At 45.2% G+C, this 25,894-nt stretch overlaps 1 protein-coding gene across 1 annotated transcript; it reads right to left on the reverse strand.

Annotated features, from left to right (window-relative positions):
* Window positions 1-419: 419 nt before the first annotated feature.
* adamts5 (ADAM metallopeptidase with thrombospondin type 1 motif, 5 (aggrecanase-2)) lies at window positions 420-25,894 on the reverse strand. Its single transcript, XM_036983087.2, has 8 exons — window positions 24,143-25,894; window positions 15,217-15,349; window positions 14,459-14,626; window positions 13,799-14,082; window positions 9,727-9,910; window positions 9,286-9,461; window positions 7,149-7,324; window positions 420-3,695 (listed from the first exon to the last, which is right to left on the reverse strand). The coding sequence occupies exons 1-8, from the start codon at window positions 25,235-25,237 to the stop codon at window positions 3,023-3,025; spliced, it is 2,889 nt and encodes a 962-aa protein (XP_036838982.2). The 5' UTR covers window positions 25,238-25,894; the 3' UTR covers window positions 420-3,022.

Raw genomic sequence — 25,894 nt, forward strand, 5'->3', positions numbered from 1 at the left:
AATGATTTTTTAAATGATTGAACTGGGATTTTATATCAGTCCACGAAGGGACTGATTACCGTATGTTTCATTTGACATGAGTGCATTGTCACACGATCGAACAGGAGTAGTTCTGACCACATGGTGACGGGGCACAACTTCCACTGTAGCCGCTGTATGCGTGGTTGCAGGACCGTATGCCATCATCTGACAAGATCTGGGAACTAAGCTTTAACCTCTTGTACGTAAGGTAAAAAGTCTGAGTGAGTGAGAGAGAGAGAGAGCGAGAGAGAGACAGTGAGGATACTTTGCTACGTTAGTTCAAGTCGCCCTTTCAAAAGAGGTTTCGTACCCCAAGGGTCTTTCCTAGTAAAATGTAAAATAAAATAAAATACAAAGTTCTGAACACGTCCAATAAATGAATGAAACCGACACAGAGCTTTTAAATATATACATTTTATGTACATATATTCATGTAGATGACTAGAAAGCACAATTTTCTTCAAAATGAATTATTCTGCACAGTCATATTATTAGTTAAATAGTAAACATGATACAACATTACCATAATAATAAATAAATTCATCACATGGTTCTTTTTTTCACATACCAGTTGTACAAACAATAAATTACAAGTTCAGTGCTGTGTTTCTGTCGTTCAACGAAAGGGTCTTTTCCCATGGGAAGTGTCAAACAGTAATACAGATACACTATATTGGTGTGTGTGTGTGTTTGCATGCGTGCGGTGGAATTTTTTAAACATATGTGTGTGTGCAAAATGTATTCTGTACATATGTGATACTGTTGCTTCTATCTAAACATGTATTGTGCGAGTTAAAATGTGTGTGTAAAATATGTGTGTATTATGCGTTAATGTGGGCCTAATACAGTGAAAATACTCTTAATTAAGTCATTTGGGGGTGTTGTGTATTCTTTATGTCAATGTGTGTCTGTGCCTGTGTATGACAAACAGTGAGTTGTGCCTATGTTGCAAGATCCCATATGTATCCAGTATATTGCATGTCTATCACCACCCGTCAAAGGGTGTGTGGTTTCGCATTACAAGCTCATGAGGGATAGAGGGATGACAGAGAATGGATGGTAGTGGATGTCAGAGTGAGAGAAATGGATAGCTTAAACAAGAATGTGTCAATATGTTGAGAGAGAGAGAGCTGTAGAAGTGTATTTGGTCAGGTATGACTGGGTTAGTTTCCCTCTTGCTGTATTTGCGAGTATCCAGTGCACACATTGTCATACTAGCAAGAATTGCTTTTTTCCTAATCAGACAAACAGACAGAAAGACAGACGGACGTGTAGAGCCAAATAAACATAGTGACAAAATGGTAGCGACCCTCTAGCACCCGCATAGTGATACAAATGGAACTGAGGGTTAAAGTCCATTAAAAGAGTTTAGGACACTGAGTATGACAAAAACACCGTATGTTCACACGTGTATGTTCACAATATAAACAAACCCATACACACAAAGACAAACACTCAAATGTCAAGCTTAGCCCCACACATTATGTAATCCTATATAATTACAACCTTTAACCTCCACAAAGGTCAGAGTTGAAGGTTCACCATGGTCTCTTGGCCCAGTGTCACTCTATAGGTGTCACTGGGCATTGGCAGTTGGTAGTGCTGAGCGATTAGTGCTTTTTGAGGTCGGTTCGGTTTCGGTTCGATTATTAAAATATAAATCATGGTTTTCGATTTCAAACCATTTCTGAAAATATTAAATGCACTATGCATTATGTGGGTTGAATGCTGTAACACAGAATAAAACAAGTAATAATGATAGCGACTGCCCAGTACTACTTATCAATTACTAAAATATTTCAGTTGTTTATATTACACTTGTTTAATTTGACGACTTTATTATTTAATTCCAAGTCCTTCCTGTAGAGCTGCTGCCTATGCAGTCTGACAAAATCAGTATTTTAGTAGTTCTTCAAAGTAAATAAGGCATACTTTTATGACTACTGAATACCAACTATCAACCCCTTAGACTATGCATTTTCAGGTAGAGATACTTCGCAATGTAACTGCTCTCTTTCCCTCTCGAATGCGCCTTCTTCTGTACTAACCTGATGTAGCAGGCATAAAAGAAACACACAGATCGGACAAGTACGCACGCAATCCATTATGATCATTGTAGTTAATTAGCATGTTTTCTGCACTAAACTATTTAGAATATTGGCCTGATGTAAACTACAACTCCCAACTCCATCGCATAGTTTGGGCTTGATATGATTTATTTCTAGAGAAACTGCCCCATGTGCACATTGAGTTCACAGAAAAAAACATAACTACATGGGATCCAAATAATTGAAACAAAGTCTGTCAATTAGTTGTTTAAAAACCAAAATAATAAACAAAATGTAGGTTTAAAATCGCTCAGCACTAGCTGTTGGGCACAACTCTGCCCCAACTCAGTCTATCACTGCATGTCCATTTTCTGACCTGGGATGTTTGCAGTGCGGTTCAACCCCATTTCTGGACTGGTTACAGTACGGATCGTTTGCTCTTGGTTGTGCCCCCAGCCTACTTCCTGGTCCGCAATCCAAACAGGAAGTTGGATAGACCAAACGTATGTGGAGAATCGTCAGTGGGTAGAGCAAGAAGAAAAACGGGGTACCCCGAAAGGAAGTGGAGAAAAACTGCCCCTCGACAGACTAGCACGGAGGCCCATTGTCCGGAGGTGTGCAGTCACGCAAGACAAAGAGACAAAGCGGACAAATCATGAAAAACCCACAGTAGCAAGAACATACAGGAAGGCAAACACAACATGTCATTAACAGGGGAATACAAACAAAACCTTCCGATAGAGGAGGGATGTGACAAGTGGGTGGTTGCTGATTGGGCGGCTGCACTATTCGGAAGTGTTCACATGTGTCCGTCGTATGTCTGTAGCTGTGCCAAGCAGGGCCTGGCATAGTAGGGTGGGAGGGGTAGGGAAGAGGAGGGGTTGACTGTCAATAGCCAGTCTCTCTGTCTGTGTGTACCCCCTACTTTCAGGGGAGTCTAGTTTCTGGTCCTCTCAACACTTTTTCACCAGGCATTGTTTGAAGGCGGAGAGGCGGTCGCCCAGAGGGCAGCCCTTGGCCAGCTTGGCCTGCGGGTCCTTGCACTGCACCGTGCGGCTCTGCCAGCCTGTGTCACAAGTCCTGGAGCAGATCATCCAGGGGCCAGTCACCCACTGGGGCCCAGAGGCCGCCGCCGTCGACACCCCTGGGGCTGTAGAGAGAGCCAGGGCCAAAAACGGGGCCGATATGGTTCTACTGCTTGATCTAGTAGAGGTGGTTGTTGTAGTAGTAGTAGTGGTGGGTGTAGTTGTGGAGGTGTGCGGGGGAGGTGGTGGCGGTGGAGCCGAAACACGACGGGGCATGAAGAAGCTGTAGCGGATATCCAGGGGCCTCTTGGCGTCCGTGGCCAGAATCTGAACTGTAAGGGCCTCTCTGAGGGCCCCAGGGCCCATGCTGTGTAGCCACTCGTCCCGCTGGCTCCAGCCACTGTAGTTGAGCACCGAGCCGTTGAGGGGGATGACCGTCTCTGAGGTAGAGATCATGAACTTGCCGTTGAGAAGGTAGTCGCCACTGGGACGACGCAGGGCCAGGTAGGCTGTGTAGCGGGGCTGGTCCTTGGGCTTGTGCTGGCGGACCTTGATGTGGGTGGAGCCCGCTGGGATCTTCACAATGTCTGTGTAGCCCTTACTGCATGGGGGAGGGAGAGAGGGGAGAAAGCAGTTACAGGAGAGTGAGGAGTGTGTGTGTACAGTGCCTTGCGAAAGTATTCGGCCCCCTTGAACTTTGCGACCTTTTGCCACATTTCAGGCTTTAAACATAAAGATATAAAACTGTATTTTTTTGTGAAGAATCAACAACAAGTGGGACACAATCATGAAGTGGAACGACATTTATTCGATATTTCAAACTTTTTTAACAAAGCAAAAACTGAAAAATTGGGCGTGCAAAATTATTCAGCCCCCTTAAGTTAATACTTTGTAGCGCCACCTTTTGCTGCGATTACAGCTGTAAGTCGCTTGGGGTATGTCTCTATCAGTTTTGCACATCGAGAGACTGAATTTTTTTCCCATTCCTCCTTGCAAAACAGCTCGAGCTCAGTGAGGTTGGATGGAGAGCATTTGTGAACAGCAGTTTTCAGTTCTTTCCACAGATTCTCGATTGGATTCAGGTCTGGACTTTGACTTGGCCATTCTAACACCTGGATATGTTTATTATTGAACCATTCCATTGTAGATTTTGCTTTATATCATTGTCTTGTTGGAAGACAAATCTCCGTCCCAGTCTCAGGTCTTTTGCAGACTCCATCAGCTTTTCTTCCAGAATGGTCCTGTATTTGGCTCCATCCATCTTCCCATCAATTTTAACCATCTTCCCTGTCCCTGCTGAAGAAAAGCAGGCCCAAACTATAATGCTGCCACCACCATGTTTGACAGTGGGGATGGTGTGTTCAGGGTGATGAGCTGTGTTGCTTTTACGCCAAACATAACGTTTTGCATTGTTGCCAAAAAGTTCAATTTTGGTTTCATCTGACCTTCTTCCACATGTTTGGTGTGTCTCCCAGGTGGCTTGTGGCAAACTTTAAACGACACTTTTTATGGATATCTTTAAGAAATGGCTTTCTTCTTGTCACTCTTCCATAAAGGCCAGATTTCTGCAATATACGACTGATTGTTGTCCTATGGACAGAGTCTCCCACCTCAGCTGTAGATCTCTGCAGTTCATCCAGAGTGATCATGGGCCTCTTGGCTGCATCTCTGATCAGTCTTCTCCTTGTATGAGCTGAAAGTTTAGAAGGACGGCCAGGTCTTGGTATATTTGCAGTGGTCTGATACTCTTTCCATTTCAATATTATTGCTTGCACAGTGCTCCTTGGGATGTTTAAAGCTTGGGAAATCTTTTAGTATCCAAATCCGGCTTTAAACTTCTTCACAACAGTATCTCGGACCTGCCTGGTGTGTTCCTTGTTCTTCATGATGCTCTCTGCGCTTTTAACGGACCTCTGAGACTATCACAGTGCAGGTGCATTTATACGGAGACTTGATTACACACAGGTGGATTGTATTTATCATCATTAGTCATTTAGGTCAACATTGGATCATTCAGAGATCCTCACTGAACTTCTGGAGAGAGTTTGCTGCACTGAAAGTAAAGGGGCTGAATAATTTTGCACGCCCAATTTTTCAGTTTTTGATTTGTTAAAAAAGTTTGAAATATCCAATAAATGTCGTTCCACTTCATGATTGTGTCCCACTTGTTGTTGATTCTTCACAAAAAAATACAGTTTTATATCTTTATGTTTGAAGCCTGAAATGTGGCAAAAGGTCGCAAAGTTCAAGGGGGGCGAATACTTTCGCAAGGCACTGTATGTTCCCCGGTATGTTGTAAACTACATGGCCAAAAGTACCTGCCTGTCAAACATCTCATTCCAAAATCATGGGCATTAATATGGAGTTGGTCTTCCCTTTACTGCTATAACAGACTCCACTCTTTTGTGAAGGCTTTCCACTAGATGTTGGAACATTGCTGCGTGGAATTGCTTCCATTAAGCCACAAGAGCATTAGTGAGATCGGGCACTGATATTGGGCGATTAAGCCTGGCTCGCAATCGGCTTTCCAATTCATCCCAAAGGTGTTAGATGGGTTTGAGGTCAGGGCTCTTTGCAGGCCAGTCAAGTTCTTCCACACCAATCTCGACAAACCATTTCTGTACGGACTTCGCTTTGCGCATGGGGGAATTATCATGCTGAAACAGGAAAGGGCCTTCCCCAAACTTGTTGGAAGCACAGAATTGTCTAGAATGTCATTGTATGCTGTAGCGTTAAGATTTCCCTTCACTGGAACTAAGGGGCCTAGCCCGAACCATGAAAAACAGCCCCAGACCATGATTCTTCCTCTACCAAACTTTACAGTTGGCACTATGCATTGGGGAAGGTATTGTTCTCCTGGCATCCGCCAAACCCAGATTTGTCCGTTGGACTGCCAGATGTGAAAGCATGATCACTCCAGAGAACGCGTTTCCACTGCTCCAGAGTCCAATGGCGGCGAGCTTTACACCACTCCGGCCAACGCTTGACAATTCACATGGGGATCTTAGGCTTGTGTGCGGCTGCTCAGCCATAGAAACCCATGTCATGAAGCTCCCGACAAACAGTTATTGTGCTGACGCTGCTTCCAGAGACATTTTGGAACAAGGTGGTGAGTGTTGCAACCGAAGACGGACAATTTTTGCGTACTACGCACTTCAGCACTCGGCCGTCCCGTTCTGTGAGCTTGTGTGGACTACCACTTCGCGGCTGAGCCGTTGTTGCTCCTAGACGTTTCCACTTCACGATAACAGAACTTACAGTTGAGCGGGGCAGCTCTAGCAGGGGAGAAATTTGACAAACTGACTTGTTGGAAAGGTGGCATCCTATGACGGTGCCACGTTGAAAGTCACTGAGCTCTTTAGTAAGGCCATTCTACGGCCAATGTTTGTCTATGGAGATTGCATGACTGTGTGCTCGATTTTATACATTTGTCAGCAACGGGTGTGGTTGAAATAGCAGAATTCACTAATTTGAAGGGGCATACAGTATATAGTGTATGTCTATCTTCACCATTATAAGGTGTGATTTAGAATTACAAACTCATGATGTATTTAGAGATGAGGGAGAAGGGTGGATGTTAGAGGGAGTGAAAGAGTGAAAGAGTGAGAAATTGATATCTTAAAGAAGAATGTGTCAATGTGTTGAATGAAAGATGGAGAGGAAGACAATCTATAGACCATTCCATCAAATGCACTCAAGATGTACATATACGTGAAAATTCTGTTTACTCGCACCCTTTCACTTTACAATCGAGTGCAACAGAGCAGAAGGTTCCATTTTTATTTTTCAAAATAGTTTTAACGGCTATTTTTCCCATTTGGCACCTGCAACTTACTACATGTGAGATAAATGACACAATAAACAAGAATTGGCCTCCAAGCAAATATTTAGAATTTTGAATAATTAAGCGAAGACCATTTTTTTGACTTTGAAGTGAAAAATCTCAATTTCAGTTTAGTCTTTTCTTGGTGCTGTGCACGGGACAAAATACACATGGAAACACCAAATGTTCTTTCAATTGCAGGCGTGTCTATGTGTATGTGGGTTTCCTTACCTCTTCTTGGTGAAGTTCCCTATCACCCGGATGCAGCCGGTGCTGTCCCCTCCACAGATGCCACACTTGTCAAACTGCAGCTTGGAGCCGATGATGCCGTCACAGCCGGTACGCACACACTTGCCCTTCACACACACTGAGCTGCTGTACGGCCGACATTCTGTCCCGTCCGCCACCTGGAGACAGAGACATAAGGAGATATTATCATCTTTGCTGTGGTTGCAGTCTCCGTCGTCCTCATCGTAGAGGCTCGCCTCGTAGGAGATGGTTGCCGATTGCTGCCGAGGTGTGGCGGTCTCCCAGGTAGCTTATAGCTGCCGAAGCATTACCCAGGTGGGTGCTACAGAGCCGGTGGTAGATGTTCTCGCCTTACATACACAAAGGAAGAGTATCCGTGAACTTCAAAGACAGAGGTGCCTGATGAAGAGCTGACCGACTGCCTGACAGTCTGACTGGTATTTGTTTCCCTCACTGGCTGTATGATGAACTATCGACGCCACCTGCACTCAACTCCACTTTACTGAACTGCATCATCATTTATCTGTGGAAGACCATCTCCCTGAAATACATATTTTTTAAAGTAACTGTGAGATTCCCGTATGAATAACCGTATATAAAATAAATCTATCATCATCATCATCAGTATTCTCACAGTCATCATGGGTATATTATCATGTACAGTGCCTTCAGAAAGTATTCACACCGCTTGACTTTTTCACATCCTCTACCAGGCATCCCTCTACCCCTTCCTCTCCTCCCCCATAAATGTCAAAGTGGAATTTGGTTTGTGGATTTTTTGTTGTTGAAATGAATAAAAAGGAAAAGCTGAAATGTCTTGAGTCAACAAGTATTCAACCCCTTTGTTACGGCTTGCTTAAATAAGTTCCGGAGTAAAACATCTGCTTAAAACACATAATGAGTTTGCATGGACTCACTCTGTGTTCGATAATTAGTGGTTAACACGACCCCATCTCTGTAACCCACTAATACAATTGTCTGTTAAGGTCCTTCAATCGAGTAAAGAATTTCAAGCAAAAGAAAAGGCACCGATTGGTAGATGTGTAACAAAACAAAAAAACAGATGTTGAATAGCCTTTCGAGCATGGTGAAGTTATTAATTACACTTTGGATGGTGTATCAATTGCACCCGGTCACTACAAAGATACAGGCATCCTTCCCAACTCAGTTGTCCGGAGAGGAAGGATTTCTGTATACCAAGCATGTACAGAATAAAAAATATTCCAAAACATGCATCCTGTTTGCAACGAGGCACTTAAGTAATACTGCAAAAAATGTGGCAAAGAAATGTACTTTTTGTCCTGAATACAAAGTGTTATGTATGGGGTAAATCCAACACAACACATCACTTAGTACCACTCTTCATATTTTCAAGCATGGTTGTGGCTGCATCATGTTATGGGTATGCTTGTCATTGGCAAGGACATGGGAGTTTTTTTGGGGGGGATAAAAAGAAACAGAATACAGCTAAGCACAGGCAAAATCCTAGCGGAAATCCTGGTTCAGTCTTCTTCCCAACAGACAGAGATTAATTCACCTTTCAGCAGAACAATAACCTAACACACAAGGCCAAATATACACTGGAGTTGCTTTCCAAGACGACATTGAATGTTCCTGTTACAGAATAAGAAAAATTGGCAAATACTGTACAATTCAGGTGTGCAAAGCTCTTAGAGACTTACCCAAAAAGACTCACAGCTGTAAATGCTGCCAAAGGTGTTTCTAACATGTTTTGTCTCGAGGGGGTGAAAACGTATCTAATCAAGATATATTAGTGTTTTTGTTTCATACATGTTCAAATTTCTCTTCCACTTTGACATTACTGACTATTTTGACCAAAAATGACAATTTAATCAATTTTAATCCCACTTTGTAACACAACAAAATGTGGGAAAAGTCAAGGGGCGTGAATACATTCTGAAGGCCCTGTATATATCATTATCATAGGTATATCAATATCATCATCATCATCTTTATCATTATCATACTAGCAGACCGGACACTACAAGTCGGGCAAACCAAAGGTCATGGACGAGTGGTAGTGGAAGACAGCACTCCAAAGTACTGTACCCTCACTCGCACTCTTTCACTCCCCAGTGCCCGTCTCTTATTCACTCACCCTCTGCGAGAACACCACATAGTAGCCTGTGCCCTTGGCCCGGCAGGTCAGCTTGCACACATCTTTAGGTAGCACCCCTGCGAACTTGGGTACCCACTCCACAAAGGTCTTCACCCCCTTAGGGTCTGTCTGGGGGCCGTTCCGCAACTCACACTGCTCCTGGCGGAAACTCTTACCTGCGGGAGGTAAGTTCCACCACATGTTAGAGTGGGAATATTAGAATTTCAGACTGTGTGTGTGTGTGTGTGTGTGTGTGTGTGTGTGTTTGTGAGAGAGAGAGAGAGAGCAAGAGAGCGAGAGAGTCAAAATATTTACCATTCATTGATCTACTGTAAGCCTGTGTATTTGCATGAGCAAATGTATACTTGTGTGTGCTTATGTGTGTTTATAGCACTATGTGATCACACGCGTCAGCCAGTCAATCTGCAGTACTACACTCACTGGGCGAGGGGCACGGGGTGACACTGCAGGACTTGTAGATGGCCCTCTTGCCGGTGCAGTAGCGCCCATTGTTTCGGGGCGGCGGGTTGTTACACAGACGCTGGGCAAACTGCACCCCTCCACCACACGTCCTCGAACATGCCCCCCACGGACCCCATGAACTCCAACTACCATGGTTAGATGCCTTGGAGAGGAGAATGAGGAGAATGAGGAGAGCGGGAAGATGAAAGAGAAAGAGGAGATAGGAGAGCGGGAGGCGATATGAAAGAGATTGAGAGAGAGAGATAGAGAGATCAGAGGAGGAGAGGGATAGAGGAAGGGGAGAGATAAGAGAGTACTGTTAAAGTTGCCTAGTGAGCACGTTAAAAGTTGGATTGGCCGGCAGCCAAGCCACGTGTAAAATGTGTGTGTGTGTCTGTGTGTGTGATGCATTTGTCTGTGTGTGTGTGATGCATGTGTTTATGTGTGTGTGTGTGTGTCTGTGTGTGTGATGCAGTTGTCTGTGTGTGTGTGATGCATGTGTTTATGTGTGTGTGTGTGTGTGTGTGTCTGTGTGTGTGATGCAGTTGTCTGTGTGTGTGTGATGCATGTGTTTATGTGTGTGTGTGTGTGTCTGTGTGTGTGATGCAGTTGTCTGTGTGTGTGATGCATGTGTTTATGTGTGTGTGTCTGTGTGTGTGATGCAGTTGTCTGTGTGTGTGTGATGCATGTGTTTATGTGTGTGTGTGTGTGTGTCTGTGTGTGTGATGCAGTTGTCTGTGTGTGTGTGATGCATGTGTTTATGTGTGTGTGTGTGTTTGATCCATTTGTGTATCTGCATGCATGTGGTTGTCTGTGCAAGTGGAATACATTGAGAGGGGTGTGGGGCGGCATGATGATAGAAATGAAAGTAATGTTCAAAGGCAACCCAGTACATCAAGGCAAAGTCAGACTGTAGCAATGTGCTATGCTAGCCTACAACAAGTTGTCCCTAGATGCTGATCTTGGATCATTTTAGCATTTTCCCAACTAATGGTTAAGGTTAGGATTGGGTGAGAGAAAGCTGATCTGAACTGTCTTGATTTTTTTACGTATTGTCTCTATTCGTCTTTGTTTATTTGTTCTGTTTTTTATTTTTCATTTGCATTATTATTTTGTCTTAATTACTGGGCCTACTATCATTGTAGAGGCCACAGATGTTGATATAATTATTACATCATCTAGAACGTTGATATTTGTGATGACATCACAAAGATACATCTATCCTGATTTACCTCTATGACATGACCATTTGCCATGGCAACGGATGGTGTAAACATTCCAATGTTATGCCATCCAGGCACAAATCAGATTCCATTTATTTTTGGACTGCTACCAACACTATCTGCAACTAGCTGCAAACACCTGCAAAATATTCAACCTACTATTTAGCCTACTCTATTTCTATTTTATTGTACTCTAGTTTTTGTACATCATATATTTCCTTTTTGTTTTATTTGTTGCTTTGACTTTGTTGATTTCTTACTTTTTTTCTATATATTGTTTGTACAGTATTTTGTATTGTTTTTGGTCTTGACGATGAAGGGGAGGTCACGGAGGCTGGCAGTCTCTAAAGTGAGTGTCAAGTTTCTGTATTTTACTTCATGTATTTTATGTACTTTGTGTATTTGACAGTTTATAAACATCCATGAAATTATTAGACTAATGGTAACAAGTCCCTCATCACGGAAAGGTATAATGTTGTTAGTAGATCTGGGTTCAATAGTATTTGAACCCAGGTCTGAGTGGGTCATCATGACCAGCGACTGACTGTTGGGCTGAGATAGGCTGTAAAATGAACATGTCCTCTCTTACTGACTTACGGAGTGTCATTCTTACAGACTGTCCTTCAGCTCAAAGCCATGGAGGAGGGTAAGAAAAGGGCAGAGTCCAACCAGAAGAAGGAGGAGGAGTTAAGGGGGATGGAGGAGTTTAAGAGGAGGTAACGGAGAAGAGGGAGGAGCAGGTGGAGAGGAAGGAGGTGGAGAAGAGGGAGCTGCAGGTGAAGTGAGAGGAGCAGGTGATGGTGGAAAGGAGGGAGGTAGCGGAGGAGAAAAAAGGGGGTGAAGGAGGAGAGGAAGAAGGTGGGGGAGGAGCGGAAGGAGGTGGCAGAGGAGAGGAAGGAGGTGGCAAGGAGGGAAGTGGAGAAGAGGGAGGTGCGGGTGGAGAAGGTGGAGAAGACTGCAGGGAGAGAAGGGACGATTCTGAGAAGAGAGAGGCGGCAGATGGTTCTGATAAGCAAGTGACTGACGGAAGAGAGGATGGCTGTCAGGGAGGAGAGGGAGAATGTTCAGAACTGGGCAGATGAAGTGAAGGTGAAGGGGAGAGGAGGTAGAGAGGGTGAGAGCGCAGCTGGCAAAAGAGAAAGAGTTGACAAAGGGAAAGGTAAGGAAGATGGAGAAGGAGAGGCTGAGGAAGGAGAGAGAAGAGGTGGAAAGAAAGAGTGCGGATGGAGAGAGAGAGAGAGAGAGAGAGAGAGAGAGAGAGAGAGAGGATGGAAATGAATAGACTGGGGTAGGAGTCAAGCCAAACTCCTGGACATAAAGAACAGAGAGATAGAGAAGAGAGCAAATGACATCGCAGACAAGGAGTGGATGGAGGAAGGAGTTGGAGAGGAGGAAGGAGGAGCAAGAGGCATTGGTGAATGAGAGACAAGAGGCTGGTGAGTAGGATGGTCGAGAATGAAAGAGAGATTAAATCCCACAGGGGAAGTTGCTATGTAGCATTAAGGTGAGGAGTAGAACATTGTATAGCCCTAACCCAACACATAACCAATAAACGAACAATGGACTGTAACCCCTCACCTTTGATCCTAGGATTAACCTAACCCCCTTATGTCCTGTTTTTATTTTGTTGCAGCTCTCAATGGGTCGTTGTACCCTTAGGACCCCTAGGGGGGCCCCCCTCCAGCAGGTGTGAAACCTCCTGTCCTCTCCTATGCTCTCTTCACCTATCCTCCCATCCTCTCCTCCCATCCCCTCCCCTCTCCCCATCTAAAATAAACATGCATATTTTCATTGAACATTTTGTTTGCAATTACTTTGAAATAGATGGTTGGTCTAGACAAGATCTACTGTATATTCTAGTAAGTAAGTTGGTCTAGATATACAATATAGACAGTGTTTGGGAGTCTACTCTGAAGATATAGTTTACCAAGCTACCAAATAACTGCACACTGGAAGAAGTTAAGATACACTAAATCTACCCTTAATAAAAAATATAGTTTACTTAACTCAAGTTATTAAATCTGAAACTGCAAGAACAGATCACTCTGGAGTCATACTTTAACAGAGTGTGTAATATCGCCTATTAAACACAAAAACTGTGTTTCAAATGAGAATTAGGCAGGTCTGCTCCTGAAAAAGGAAATAAATTCTTGCCAACAACCATATAATTTTTTAAAAGTAGTGTATATTTCCAGTAGTTAGCTACACCACTACATGGCAAAAAAGGTAATTAACTCCTGAAAACACTAACAAGCTACTTTAAAATCTGGTTAAATTACGAGTTGCATTACATGCAGTTCACCCTGGCCCTCTCACCGTACTCACCCTACTCCACAGTCCACCCCCCCCCCCTACTACCTCTCTCCCACCATTCCTCTCTCACCAAGTAGTATAATTTGAGAGACTTGTCTATGTTGTCACCCTATTGGGCAGGAGGTAGCCTAGTGGTTATAGCGTTGGGTGAGTAACCGAAAGGTCGCTGGTTTGAATACCTGAGCCGACAAAGTGAAAAATCTGTCGATGTGCCCTTGAGCAAGCTACTTAACGCTAATGTGCTCCAGGGGTGCAGTACTACTATGGCTGAACACATTTCCCTGCACCTATCCTGTGTATGTGACAATACATTATATTTATTTCTATTTTTTGCATATTTATTATTATTATATATATATATTTATTTCTGTTTTTCCTCCCGCCTTCCCATCTCTAGAGAATAATACATAATAATAAAGTCGTACTCTGTCTTCCACTCTGTCTATACTGTCAGCCTATTGCGTTGTTGCTTCCCATTCCCTCTCCTCCCCTCCCTCCCTGTCCCCTGTCCTTACCGAGTAGTGTCTCTTGCGGGTCTTGTCCACACACTTTCCCTGGAGGCAGATGCGACCCTTGCCACACGGCGTGCCCTCCACGGCGGGCAGCTTCTTGGTCAGGCACACCATCTGCCCCTGGCGTATCACTGCGCACCACAGGCGGGCGCACACGTCCATGCCCGGGCAGACCGTGTACTCGGGTCCAAACGCCAGGCGGCATTGGCGCACAGCGTCGTAGCTCTGGCCGGGCAGCTCCTCTGAGCCGAGCAGGGGCTGGCGGGGGGAGTCCAGGAGACACTCGGCTGTAGAGGGGGAGAGGGGTGGACGTGGGCCAATGCCAAAGGCTGTTTGTCTGTCTGGTTTGTCAATCCTTCGATCATTCTAATCTGCCACTCGATAGGTGTGAAGGGACATTGGATTCAATTTGGACAAAGACAACAGCACATTAACTATGCACAGTAGGTGAGCCCAACCCTCATTGTTCAACCAAGTAAGTCATTGAGGTTATTCTCCTGACTTTTACAATAAAGACTTGGTTACCTGGTTGGCCTGGAGTGCCAAAATACTTCTGGATTTCATTCTCTCCTCTTCCACTCTCCTCTTCTCATCCCCCTCAATCCTACCCTGCCATTCTTCCCTGCTCTCCTCCCGGCTTTCCTCCCCCTCTTCATGTCTTACCGTTGCCATCGTCAAAGAAGTCCGTGATGGTAGCTGAGGTGCAGCGGCTCCAGGGTTTGGAGGCATCGATGGAGGTCAGGATGGACGACATGAGACGCTTGTCCGCGCTGGCGCCGAAACGCTCTTCGCAGAACTTGGAGTCGTCGTGAGACAGGCCCAGCAAGTGACCTTTGGTTCACAGACAGAGAGACGGACAGGTAGGCAGACAGAAATACAAATATTTTTTTTTTGGGGGGGGGGGGGGGCTGTTACACAGTGAGTATTGTGTTCTTGGGTGTATATTTGTATTTATGAAGAATCCCCATTAGCTGCTGCCAAGGCAAGTACAACATACAACACATTGTGACACCACTACTCTACCATTACATATCTACAATACAAAATGTATCATACCACAATACAACAATGTTACAACATTACAATGTACGTGTGTTAGTGTGTGCCTGTGTTTGTGTCTCTTCAGTCAGCTTCGTTCCTTAACCTGTAGTTGTATCTGTTTTTTAAAATCAGATCTTACTGGAATAGAGTTCCATGTAGCCATGGGTCTATGTAGTACTGTGTGTTTTCCAGAGTATGCTCTGGATTTGGGGACTATGAAGAGACCTCAGGTGACAGTGATAGCAATAGAGTTTGGATGTGTGTTTGCATGTGCTTACGTACATAAAACAAATGTGTGGGAATGTGAGTGTGTATGCATGTATTGGCAGGTAATCGAGTGTGTGTGTGTGTTTGTATGCAGGTGTGTGAGCGGTGCCCACCTATCTCGTGTGCCACGGTGAAGGCGGCATGGAGTCCGTCGTCCTCTATGACGGCACAGCTCCTCTCTGGTGAACAGATGGTGCCAACGTCGGCCATGCCCAGTGTGTCACACGAGTGGTGCCCACACAGGTCCTATACAGGGGGCACAAGCAAACGGGTTGGTGGAAAGGGTGAAATGACATAAAAATTACCTGCCTGCACATTATAAATATTGCTTTACTCTGCCCATCGCCTGAGATTGAATGTATGCATCATGTTAAATGTTGATTTTAAGTTAGTGTCAAGTTAGGGCACACACATATGCTGTAGAACTCACACATACACATCAAAACACAGACAATGCAAGGACAAGCCGGATAGTTTAGAGATGAGAAATGAGAGAAGATCAGACATTATTTGACCCATATTTTGTCGATGCTATTGAGTTCTCTATTTCTGCCCTCTTTTTCCTCTCTCTGTTCTCTTTCTCTCACCAATCCTTGTTTCTCTCTCTCTTAGATACAGCACTGTGTATTGACCAGTGTTCCAGCTCCCACGCAGATCTATACAGATGATGCCCAGAGGCCTTGAAGCTACTCTGCTGTGTAAAGGAATCAATCAGTCAATCAAACACTGTGTCCCTATGCCATCGACATCGTTCTCCGAAACGCACACACGGAGACACAAGCATGCACGCATACACAGACACACATAGGCATGCAAGCATGCACACACAAACACACACACTCTCACAGTATACATACAGTGTGTACGTTATTAACTGTAAAAGTGCACGTGTCATCTATGAATGAGATAAGGGCACACACACTCCTCTCCACTCCACCCACCACCCCAGGCTCCAATCCCACACACACCCGTAGCATGCACTCCAGCAGGTGCATCTCACTGATCATCCCTAAAGCCAACACCTCATTTGGCCGCCTTTCCTTCCAGTTCTCTGCTGCCAGTGACTGGAACGAATTGCAAAAATCGCTGAAGTTGGAGACTTTTATCTCCCTCGCCAACTTTAAACATCTGCTATCTGAGCAGCTAACCGATCGCTGCAGCTGTACATAGTCCATCGGTAAATAGCCCACCCAATTTACCTACCTTATCCCCATTTATTTATTTACTTTTCTGCTCTTTTGCACACCAGTATCTCCATCTGCACATGACCATCTGATATTTTATCACTCCAGTGTTGATCTGCTAAATTGTAATTATTCGCCTCATGCCTTTTGCACACAATGTATATAGACTTTTTTTTCTACTGTGTTATTGACTTGTTTATTGTTTACTCCATGTGTAACTGTGTTGTTGTCAGTTCACACTGCTATGCTTTACCTTGGCCAGGTCTCAGTTGTAAATGAGAACTTGTTCTCAACTAGCCTACCTGGTTAAATAAAGGTGAAATAAAAAATAAAAACCCTGGGGACAGGATGAATTCCTTGTTAAGTGGTGTTGACAGGCCCGCTGTGCCGTGTGTGAGAGACTCTCTGGGGTGTGTATTTACTCGTCTCGGATGAAACACTTTAGGAACAAACCCGTCTATGTTCTGTTCTGGGCTCTCCAACACATGACCAACAGGGGGGAACGCCTCATGCACTCACTCCAGACACAAACTCTGGCAGTGTCCGAAATGACACCCTATTCCCTACATAGTGCACTACTTTTGACCAGGGTCCATAGGGCCATCAGTGCCATTTCGGCCGTAGCCCTAGTGTGGTACCCGATTTACCCTATATAGTGAACTACTTAGGGCTCTGGTCAAAAATAATGCACTATGTAGGGAATAGGGTGCCATTTTGGACACCCTTTTTCTTTAGACAGAGACTCTCTCAAAGAGAAAGTCCCCTACATACTAAAGGAGAGATAAAAACAAAGTCAAATGCAGTCCAGTCTGATTCCATTCCACTAAATGCATTGTGTTGGTCATTGTTAAGATTTTGCCCCCTGATGTGTGTGTAGATGGAGAGAATAGACATGACATGTTTTCAACTCCCTGTTGTCACTATCAGATGAACAAGCCAATCGGGAGGGACAATGAAGAAAGGGCTAATCTCCCTAGCCAATCGGGAGGGACATTGTAGAAACCAACATGTTCACCATAGATGTGTTGGTTTTCCTATTTCTTACTTACTAGCTGTCCCGGTTTCTCTTTCTCTCTCACCTTCACTCTCTTTTGTTCACTTGAACTTGTTGTCCCCGACTCTCTCTGCCTCCCACTGCCCCTTACACTCTGTCCCTGTCCCTCTCATGTTCCCTCTGCGTCTCTCTCTCACTTTCACTCTCTGTCCGACTCTCTTTTTTCTCCCCTCCCTCCCGCTCTCCAGTCTGTTTCCAGCTTGGTATTTTCCTTTTATCCCAAGGGGCTTTCACAGATCATATGAGAGGGTGAGCGAGAGAAAGAAAGCGGGCGGGTGAGAAAGAGAGAGCAAAAGAAATAAAGTTATGGAATCAGACACCTGGGGAAAGGGGACGGGAGGATGGAGGAAATGAAAAAAAGAGGAGGAAAGAAGGGAGGGAATGGGCCGTTATGGAAATATTGAGAAAAACAACCTCAGCGCCGGTGGTAAGGTATTTAGGTCAGTAGACGATCATATAAGAAGACTGAGTGTGTGTGTGTGTGTGAGAAAGAGAGCCAGGGTGTGTTTGTGTTCGCGTGTACATGTACATGTGTATGTGTGTTTGTGCGTGTCTCGGGTCAACCGGGGAACACACCCTAGCTGCGTTCGAAAAACACACTGCCACTCTGAGTAAAGGAGCGCGTCAATCACAGACACACACACTGTCAGTTTGTGGCATTAGCGCGCATGCACACACCAAACACCGCAATTACTGTATCGTGGAGAGAGTCCAGAGAGACTAACCACAGCAACTTGTCACTCAAAAATCAGTGTCAACAATGTAAGTGTCAACTAACCGTGAAATGAATGGCTTGCCAATCATCGGTGAGAGTGACATTAGCCTATTAAATGGCAATCGTACTAGGCTAGAGCCCACCCCTAAACGTTTTTTCCTGGTCAGGCCCTGACAAAACTCCTGTGACCTGTGTCACACATCTAAGAGGCTACCTTCATCCAATAACCTGGTGGTATCCTTCATATTCAACCATATCAGCCTATCAGAGAGACGGTGATCGTCATTCCAGGGGTAGAATTTAAAAAAAAAAGGTTTGATCCTAAGAGCAGCAATTCTACACTGAGATGCTTGGTGAATATCATCCCAGACCTTAACTGCTAGCTGATCATTTCAGTTCATGGCGTTGTTTTGTCTACTAAAACGAACCCCAGACAGCAACAGACCAAAACGTCCATATGTCCATACTCTTATCATTCCAACTCCAGTGCACATGCGCACATTCTATCGTGTGCCGTGGAGTACTGAGTATGTACGCACGTGTTTTATTTGATTTGAGCAGAGTATGTCCTATGTGCTCTCCCGTCGCTTCTTCTCCTCGCTCATGTTTGTTGTGTGTATGTGTGTGTGTGTTCACAGTATGTGTGCGTGCGTGTGTGTCTGCTTACAGTGTTTCTGCTTACAGTGTGTGTGTGTGTGTGTGCACTGTGTGTACGGTGCGTGTCTGCTTAAAGGGCGTGTGTGTGTGTGTGTGTGTGTGTGTGTGTGTGTGTGTGTGTGTGTGTGTGTGTATGTGTGCATGTGTTTTAAGGTGTGTGTTTCCCGGTCCTCTCCTCCCATAGGTAGGACTATATCTCCTCTATTTGTTATAAGACTGGGGTATTTCACAGGTCCTGTATTTCATGCCTGTATAAACTCTGCCATTCAACTTTCGACCCATCACTCGGTCCACGTGACTGGTAAGGAACATCTTGTTACATGCCATAGCTGCCTAGTAAGAGTGTGTGATAGGCTACTCTGCCTCACAGATTATGAATTCACTTTTCAGACCCAGCAACTGCATAAGGTGATTGTGTGTTTTGTGTATAAAGTGAAAATGACCTAGGTGTTATTGGTTTGAGCAAAGTCACTGGGCTGCGCACCACTGGTCGGTCTGTTTGTCTGGTGAAACTGACAGGGACATCTGCAGGGCACTGTACTTTAACATAGAGACAACAATAATTGAACTTCTCATTATGAATAAGAGGGCGGATCTGATCCTAGATCAGTAGTCCTACTTTGGGACGTGTGGCGAATACGGGCCCTTAACCTTCAAACAGATGCGTAACCTTCAACAAAAACGGAGATGTAGCCTAACGTTTCTATGCTTTCTCTGCCCCCTGCAGTCACGCTCTCTCGTTCTCAGAGTCCTCGCTCTGTCTCCCTCTCTCTCCCTGTCTCTTTCTCAGAGTAAACACACAATCTTGCTCCCTCTCTCTCTCTTACTCTGTGTCCTCTCTCTATCGCTCTACCACCCCCCCCCCCTCTCTACCTCTCTCTCTGGCAACAAGGAAACCGTAAAACACGTATGTCCTAGTGCACGAGGGAACAATCAAAGTAAGAGGCTACAATAAACATGATCATCCCGAAGGATGTAATATTTATGGTGAATATTTCCATGCTGCATATTCATGTCATTAATGATGTTTTCTTGGCTATTTCAAGTTGATTATTTCTGGGCTCTGTCAGTCTCTCATTATGTCAGGGCTCCTTCAACTGGAGGCCCATGGGACAATTTTTATTTGGCCTCCCAAGTTATCTGAGCAAAAAAACTCTTAGTGTTTCAAAAAAAAAAAAAAAACTTTTGTAAATTGTTGGACATAGACTGTAAAAACACCAGCAAATCAACTCCAAGTGATTTCAATTTTGGAAATCTGTTTCGAAGTATTCTCACACATAACAGAGAAACCTATGTGATCGTGTACAAATCTGAGCAAGGTTGGAAATGATTATGTTTTAGTCAAATATTATTATATATGTTTGGGCTTCTTGCGGCTAATTTGCATTCCACAAATGATTTGTAATTATGTCCCGGCCCCCTGAACATCTGCTCCAGAAGAAAATAGGCCCGCGGCTGAATCTAGTCCACGATCCCTGCTCTATGTTCTGTCAGTAGAGAGCTCTTCTCCTCACAGTGAGGCTTTGTTTAATGTCCCGGTCCCCTGGCGAGAGCAGTCATGCGTCCGGTCACACTGTGACGTAACACCTAATAATCACACACAGGCACGCACATACACACGCGCATGCACACACCCACAACTGCACACACATACAAATGACAAAATGCATACACACACGGAGTCCCCTCAATGTGTCTCTTGTTCTGTCGCGGTGCTGCATGCACAGAGCCCAGTGACACTGGCACATGGGTCAGCTCACTCAGGACACGGGGGTGTTGGGACCGGAGTATTTGGACCCATGCATGAATAACCCCATGTTCCAATAAACTCTCCCCCTCTACATCGCCAAAGAATGGATGGGTCTCGTCTCTGACTGTGAGAATGCAGTCTGCTGATGGATTTGACTTCCATTGAATGAGCGCGACTCACCCAAGCTACGACATTAACTTCCTTGATGACAAGCTACAGCAATAAGAGACAAATGAATGGAAGGGTTAAAGATACAGTGATCTGACACTACAGCCAGTGATCTGACACTACAGCCAATCATAAAATCAGAGTTCAAATCCTATCGGCTGAGGGGGTTCACTGACCTTTAACCTTTTGATAAGTCATGACCCACTCCAAACACCTTGCAGGTGTTATCATGTTGTTATGCTATAGAGTTGTTACTGTTGTTATGACCTGTCACTTGCTCCTGGGTAGTGCCAGCGCCAAGTATCTCCGTGCCCGTTGTGCCAGCCACTGTGCCAGCCATGCCACCCTACCCCCTGCAGGTGACACAGAGGGAAAGCACTGCCAAGTGGGTGGGAAGTCCATACCCATGCAGGTGGTGTTGGTAATAGTTGGCGCACCGTTGCTCTGCCAACCTACCAAGCCCAGGTATGCTCACGTGGCACTGCCAACAGGATTCACCCGGGCACCGGAGCCAAAAAAAGTTACCTTGGTATTCCCTTGTAGTGGGAGCCGTCTCCAGCACAAAAAAAAACTTGCATGACTTAGTTACGCGTACCACAATCCTGAGGCAAAAAAGATACCTGGCACCTCAACCACAGCCGACGGACCAAGAAACCACAGCAGAGGGGTGAAAAATGCAGAGAGTTTAGTGGGTTTGAGATGTGTGTGTGTGTGTGTTAAACGCAGGCAGATCGCTCAAGATTGACTTAGAAATTGGAGGTCTGTCCATGTCCTGAGGACATCCGTAAATACCTTCACAACCGGCCACTAGGGGTAACAGTGAGCACTATTACCATCATAATACCATGATTTGGATCCGTAGGTCATATATTCAATCCCTGTGGTAGACACTCGTTTTTTAATTTTTTTATTTAATTTAATTTACTTTTAACCCATAACCATTCGGAATATAGGCCTAAACTTTATGTTTTAACCCTATCCAAAACCTTAACCCTTAACTTCAAATTTTATGTTTGCAGAAATGGAAAGATGCTGAGCGGGAGGAGTCAACCCAGTGTGCCAAAAACAATTCGAAATTTGACATTTGGACAACTTCGAAATGTGATGTTTGGAGAAATGAGAATATAGGTCAGAATCTGAAGTCAAATTGGCAAAACCATGAGATCTTGTGTAAACGAGTGTGGTCTTGGTCAATGTAGGCTATTGGTTTTCAGAGGGGTAACATAAAAATGTCGAGAAGACGGCGCTGGAGAAGATGTCTGACATTTGACATTCTCCTAACCAATTGTGTTTTTATGTTTTTTTTTGTTGTTGTGTTGTTCCGTCTCTTATCATCGAAAATAACCTCTGGACATCAGAACAGCAATTACTCACCACGAACTGGCAGAAGCCTTTTTTTTTTCCTTTAACGAGTCCGACGAGCCTGACGTGAACGACATATTGCTTTCCCGGGAACAGGCCTAAATCCCCGTCATTTGCGTGAAGAGACGTTGGAGAAAAAGAGGACGGAGGTTGGGCTGCCTTCTGAGAATTCGTAGGCGATCGAATAAACACCCCCCTGCGTTCCGTTCTACTAGCTAAAGTGCAATCATTGGAAAATAAAATTGATGACCTACGAGGAAGATTAAACTCTCAACGGGACATTAAAAACTGTAATATCTTATGCTGGCTGAACGACGACATTATCAACATACAGCTGGCAGGTACTATTGTAGCTGGAAACGGTTGATTTTTAATGGAATATCTACATAGGTGTACAGAAGCCCATTATCAGCAACCGTCACTCCTGCGTTCCAATGGCACGTAGTGTTAGCTAATCCAAGTATATCATTTTAAAAGGCTAATTGATCATTAGAAATCTATTTTGCAATTATGTTAGCACAGCTGAAAACTGTTGTTCTGATTAAAGACGCAATAAAACTGGCCTTCTTTAGACTAGTTGAGTATCTGGAGCATCAGCATTTGTGGGTTCGATTACGGGCTCAAAATGGTCAGAAACAAAGAACTTTCTTCTGAAACTCGTCAGTCTATTCTTGTTCTGAGAAATGAAGGCTATTCCATGCGAGAAATTGCCAAGAAACTGAAGATCTCGTACAACGCTGTGTACTACTCCCTTCACAGAACAGTGCAAACTGTCTCTAACCAGAATAAAAAGAGGAGTGGGAGGCCCCGGTGCACAATTGAGCAAGAGGACAATCACATTGGAGTGTCTAGTTTGAGAAGACACCTCACAAGTCCTCAACTGGCATCTTCATTAAATAGTACCCACTAAACACCAGTCTCAACATCAACAGTGAAGAGGCGACTCTGGGATGCTGGCCTTCTAGGTAGTTGCAAAGAAAAAGCCATATCTCAGACTGGCCAATAAAAAGAAAAGATTAAGATGGGCAAAATAACAGACACTGGACAGAGGAACTCTGCCTAGAAGGCCTGCCTCCCGGAGTCGCCTCTTCACTGTTGATGTTTAGACCGGTGTGTTGTGGGTACTATGTAATGAAGCTGCCAGTTGAGGACTTGTGAGGAGTCCGTTTCTCAAACTAGACACTCCAATGTAATTGGATTTGAAGGCAATTGACGGTTGCTGATAATGCACCTCTGTACGCCTACGTAGATATTCCATAAAATAAATCAGCCATTTCCAGCTACAATAGTCATTTACAACATTAACAATGTCTACACTGTATTTCTGATCAATTTGACTTTTTTAATGGACAAAAAATGCTTTTCTTTAAAAAAACAAGGACCTTTCTAAGTGACCCCAAACTTTTGAATGGTGGTGCATGTGTTTGCTTTTTTGCCAGTCCCAGCTCTGCTCAGAGAAAAAAATGTAGGAGGGGGAAAAAAAGAAAAAGAAAACTGGAAGGAAAAAATTAAGGGAAAAAAAACTTAAGGCTGAAGGCTGGCTGCGGTTTCTGGTTGAGAGTAACATTCTGAACTCTAACCAGCAGCTGATTTCAACTACATCCCTTCAACCGTGGAAGAATGTGCGTGCGCAGCGGGTGCGATAGATCACACAGGCTCGAGACATTGGTTGTCAGGGGACTGGGAGAGTCAGACGGAGGAGGCTGCCCATAAAAACACCAGCGGAGGAAACGCTATTTTTTAGGGTTGTTATAAGACACGCGCAGGAGCCCACACAGAGGAGGGAGGCTGTGCAAGACAGACAGAGAGAAATAGAGAGAGAGTGACGCAAAATCACTCAAATTGGAAACACTAAACCGAAGCAGATTTCTGCTTGATAACAAAAATGTAAATAACATATTTAGGGCCAAATGACTCCCCCGAATAACAGGTACGAGTACAGAAACGGTCTGTCACGCAAGCAGTACCATAACAACAACAAACACTGGCGTCATGCTTGGGGTAACACCTCAGTGTAAAATGCGCTCTAGTCCAGTGAGTGGGAAGGGATTGACCTGGCGCGCAATGGTATGTGTTTTCTCGGCCAGGCGATGGGGGGGGGGGGGGGGGGGGAGTGAGAGTCGGACTCTGGTTCTGTTTGTTTGTTTACCTGCCTGGTGAAGAGGATGGCGGCGTCGTGGTGGTGCTGGTTGTCGTCGTCCAGTGGGTTCTGCTGGTTCTGCCACTTGCAGAAGCTCTTGAGCGTGGCGGCTGCGTTCTTGGACACATCCAGCCCCTTCTCCTTCTCCGTGACCATGGTCACCTTCACAACGGACAGACGGATGGGGTTCTCGATGCTGGCATGGCCGTACAACTTGGAAGCGATGGAGGCCAGCGTGAGCAGGTAGTGGTGCAGGTCCTTGCCATACTTCTTGGACATGGACTCATCTGCGACCAGCAGGAGCTCCACGTGCCTGGCGCGCGAAACCGATCTCTTGCGCCGACTTCCCAGTGAGGGTGGAGAGGCAGGTTTGGACAACTGCGTCCACCATCTTCTGCCGTGCGCTCTGCTGCGCTCCTCGCCCCTGTCCAGGGTGACACCATGCCGGTCGCGTTTCCCGTTCCCTCGACCCTTACGCCGGTGTTTCCTCGATGCATCCATGCGCCCGCGCCCTTCCTTGGTCCCACAGCTCTCGCTCACAGGCATGGCTTCGAAGCTGAAGCGCTCCCGCGTGAAGTAGTGGAGCGCGCTCTTCGCATCCTTGTCATCCAGCGAGCGCACGTCATTATCGTGTCCCTTGGTTCGGATGAGAAGTGTGATTGTGTAGCGTGCGTGTTTCAAAGCGAAAAATCCCTCTAGACCCCCACCACAGAGGCTGAAAACCGCCAGGGACTCGGGGTTGGAGTCCACGGTTCCCCGGTAAACACACTCCCGGTGCAGAGGCGCGGCGTCTTCTCCCGCCCCCATCAGGGCCATCACATATTTCGGACTGAAGTGATGTGACAAAATTGACTCATCCCTCTCCATATCTAACTGAAACTTTCTCCCATCCATGTAGAGTAGGTAACCAACCTTCCCACCACCATGGTAAATCCGATCGACGGTCCGCACAACACCCTCTTGTGCAGGTGGAGCGAAAGCCCTGAAAGTGGTGAGACCGGCGGCGAGCACCGCATCGCAGCCAGTATGCAACTCCATGATGCACAGCAAAATAATGCGAAACACCATCATGACTCCAGCAAAAGCGCAAAAGACACGGGTCATCTTTACCCCAAAACAAGCAGTGCACGGCGAAACATTTATATTCCAACTAAAACAGTAATGGAAACGAAGAACAAACAATTTTCAGAACAGGTCCCGTTTGAATGCGCATGATCTCGATATCCAGAATTGCAATGAAAAGTGAAAAAAAACGCAGAAAAATGAAGGCATCGGAGGGAATGGAAGAAAAGAGCGAAGATTGGAGAAAAGCGCAGCGGAGAACACGGCTTGAGGACCGAGCTGAACTTGGAGAACAAAACACAAAAGTTTCCTCTTAATAGAGGAGAGAGAAAAAGTCCTGCCCCTTTGCACTCACTCGCCACTCCACCCCCATCGTCTCTCTCCCTGCTGTGTTCTCGTGTCTGCCGAAATCAAAGCAAAGTCAAGTGCTGGAGGCTTCCGAGTCTGCCGCCCCACCCAACTCCCCTTTTTGGTCCTGTCCCCGGCGCCGAGACGCAAACAGGAGAGTAAAGGAGAACTAGAACAATGCATTTTTCAATAGTCACCCATATCTTCAGTATTCCCACTAGTTGGGACAGAAAGAGCGTGGCAGTCTGTCTGTGTGCGTTTTTAAGCGCGCGAGCGTGTGTGTAGTCTAAATATGAGCGCGCGCAAGGGTTCAATTCGAAGGGGTCATCCCTCAAAATCTTCTTCCTTTGT

The sequence above is a fragment of the Oncorhynchus mykiss genome, chromosome 7 (assembly GCF_057628025.1).
Source record: "Oncorhynchus mykiss isolate SJ-2025 chromosome 7, ASM5762802v1, whole genome shotgun sequence".
Lineage (NCBI taxonomy): Eukaryota > Metazoa > Chordata > Actinopteri > Salmoniformes > Salmonidae > Oncorhynchus > Oncorhynchus mykiss.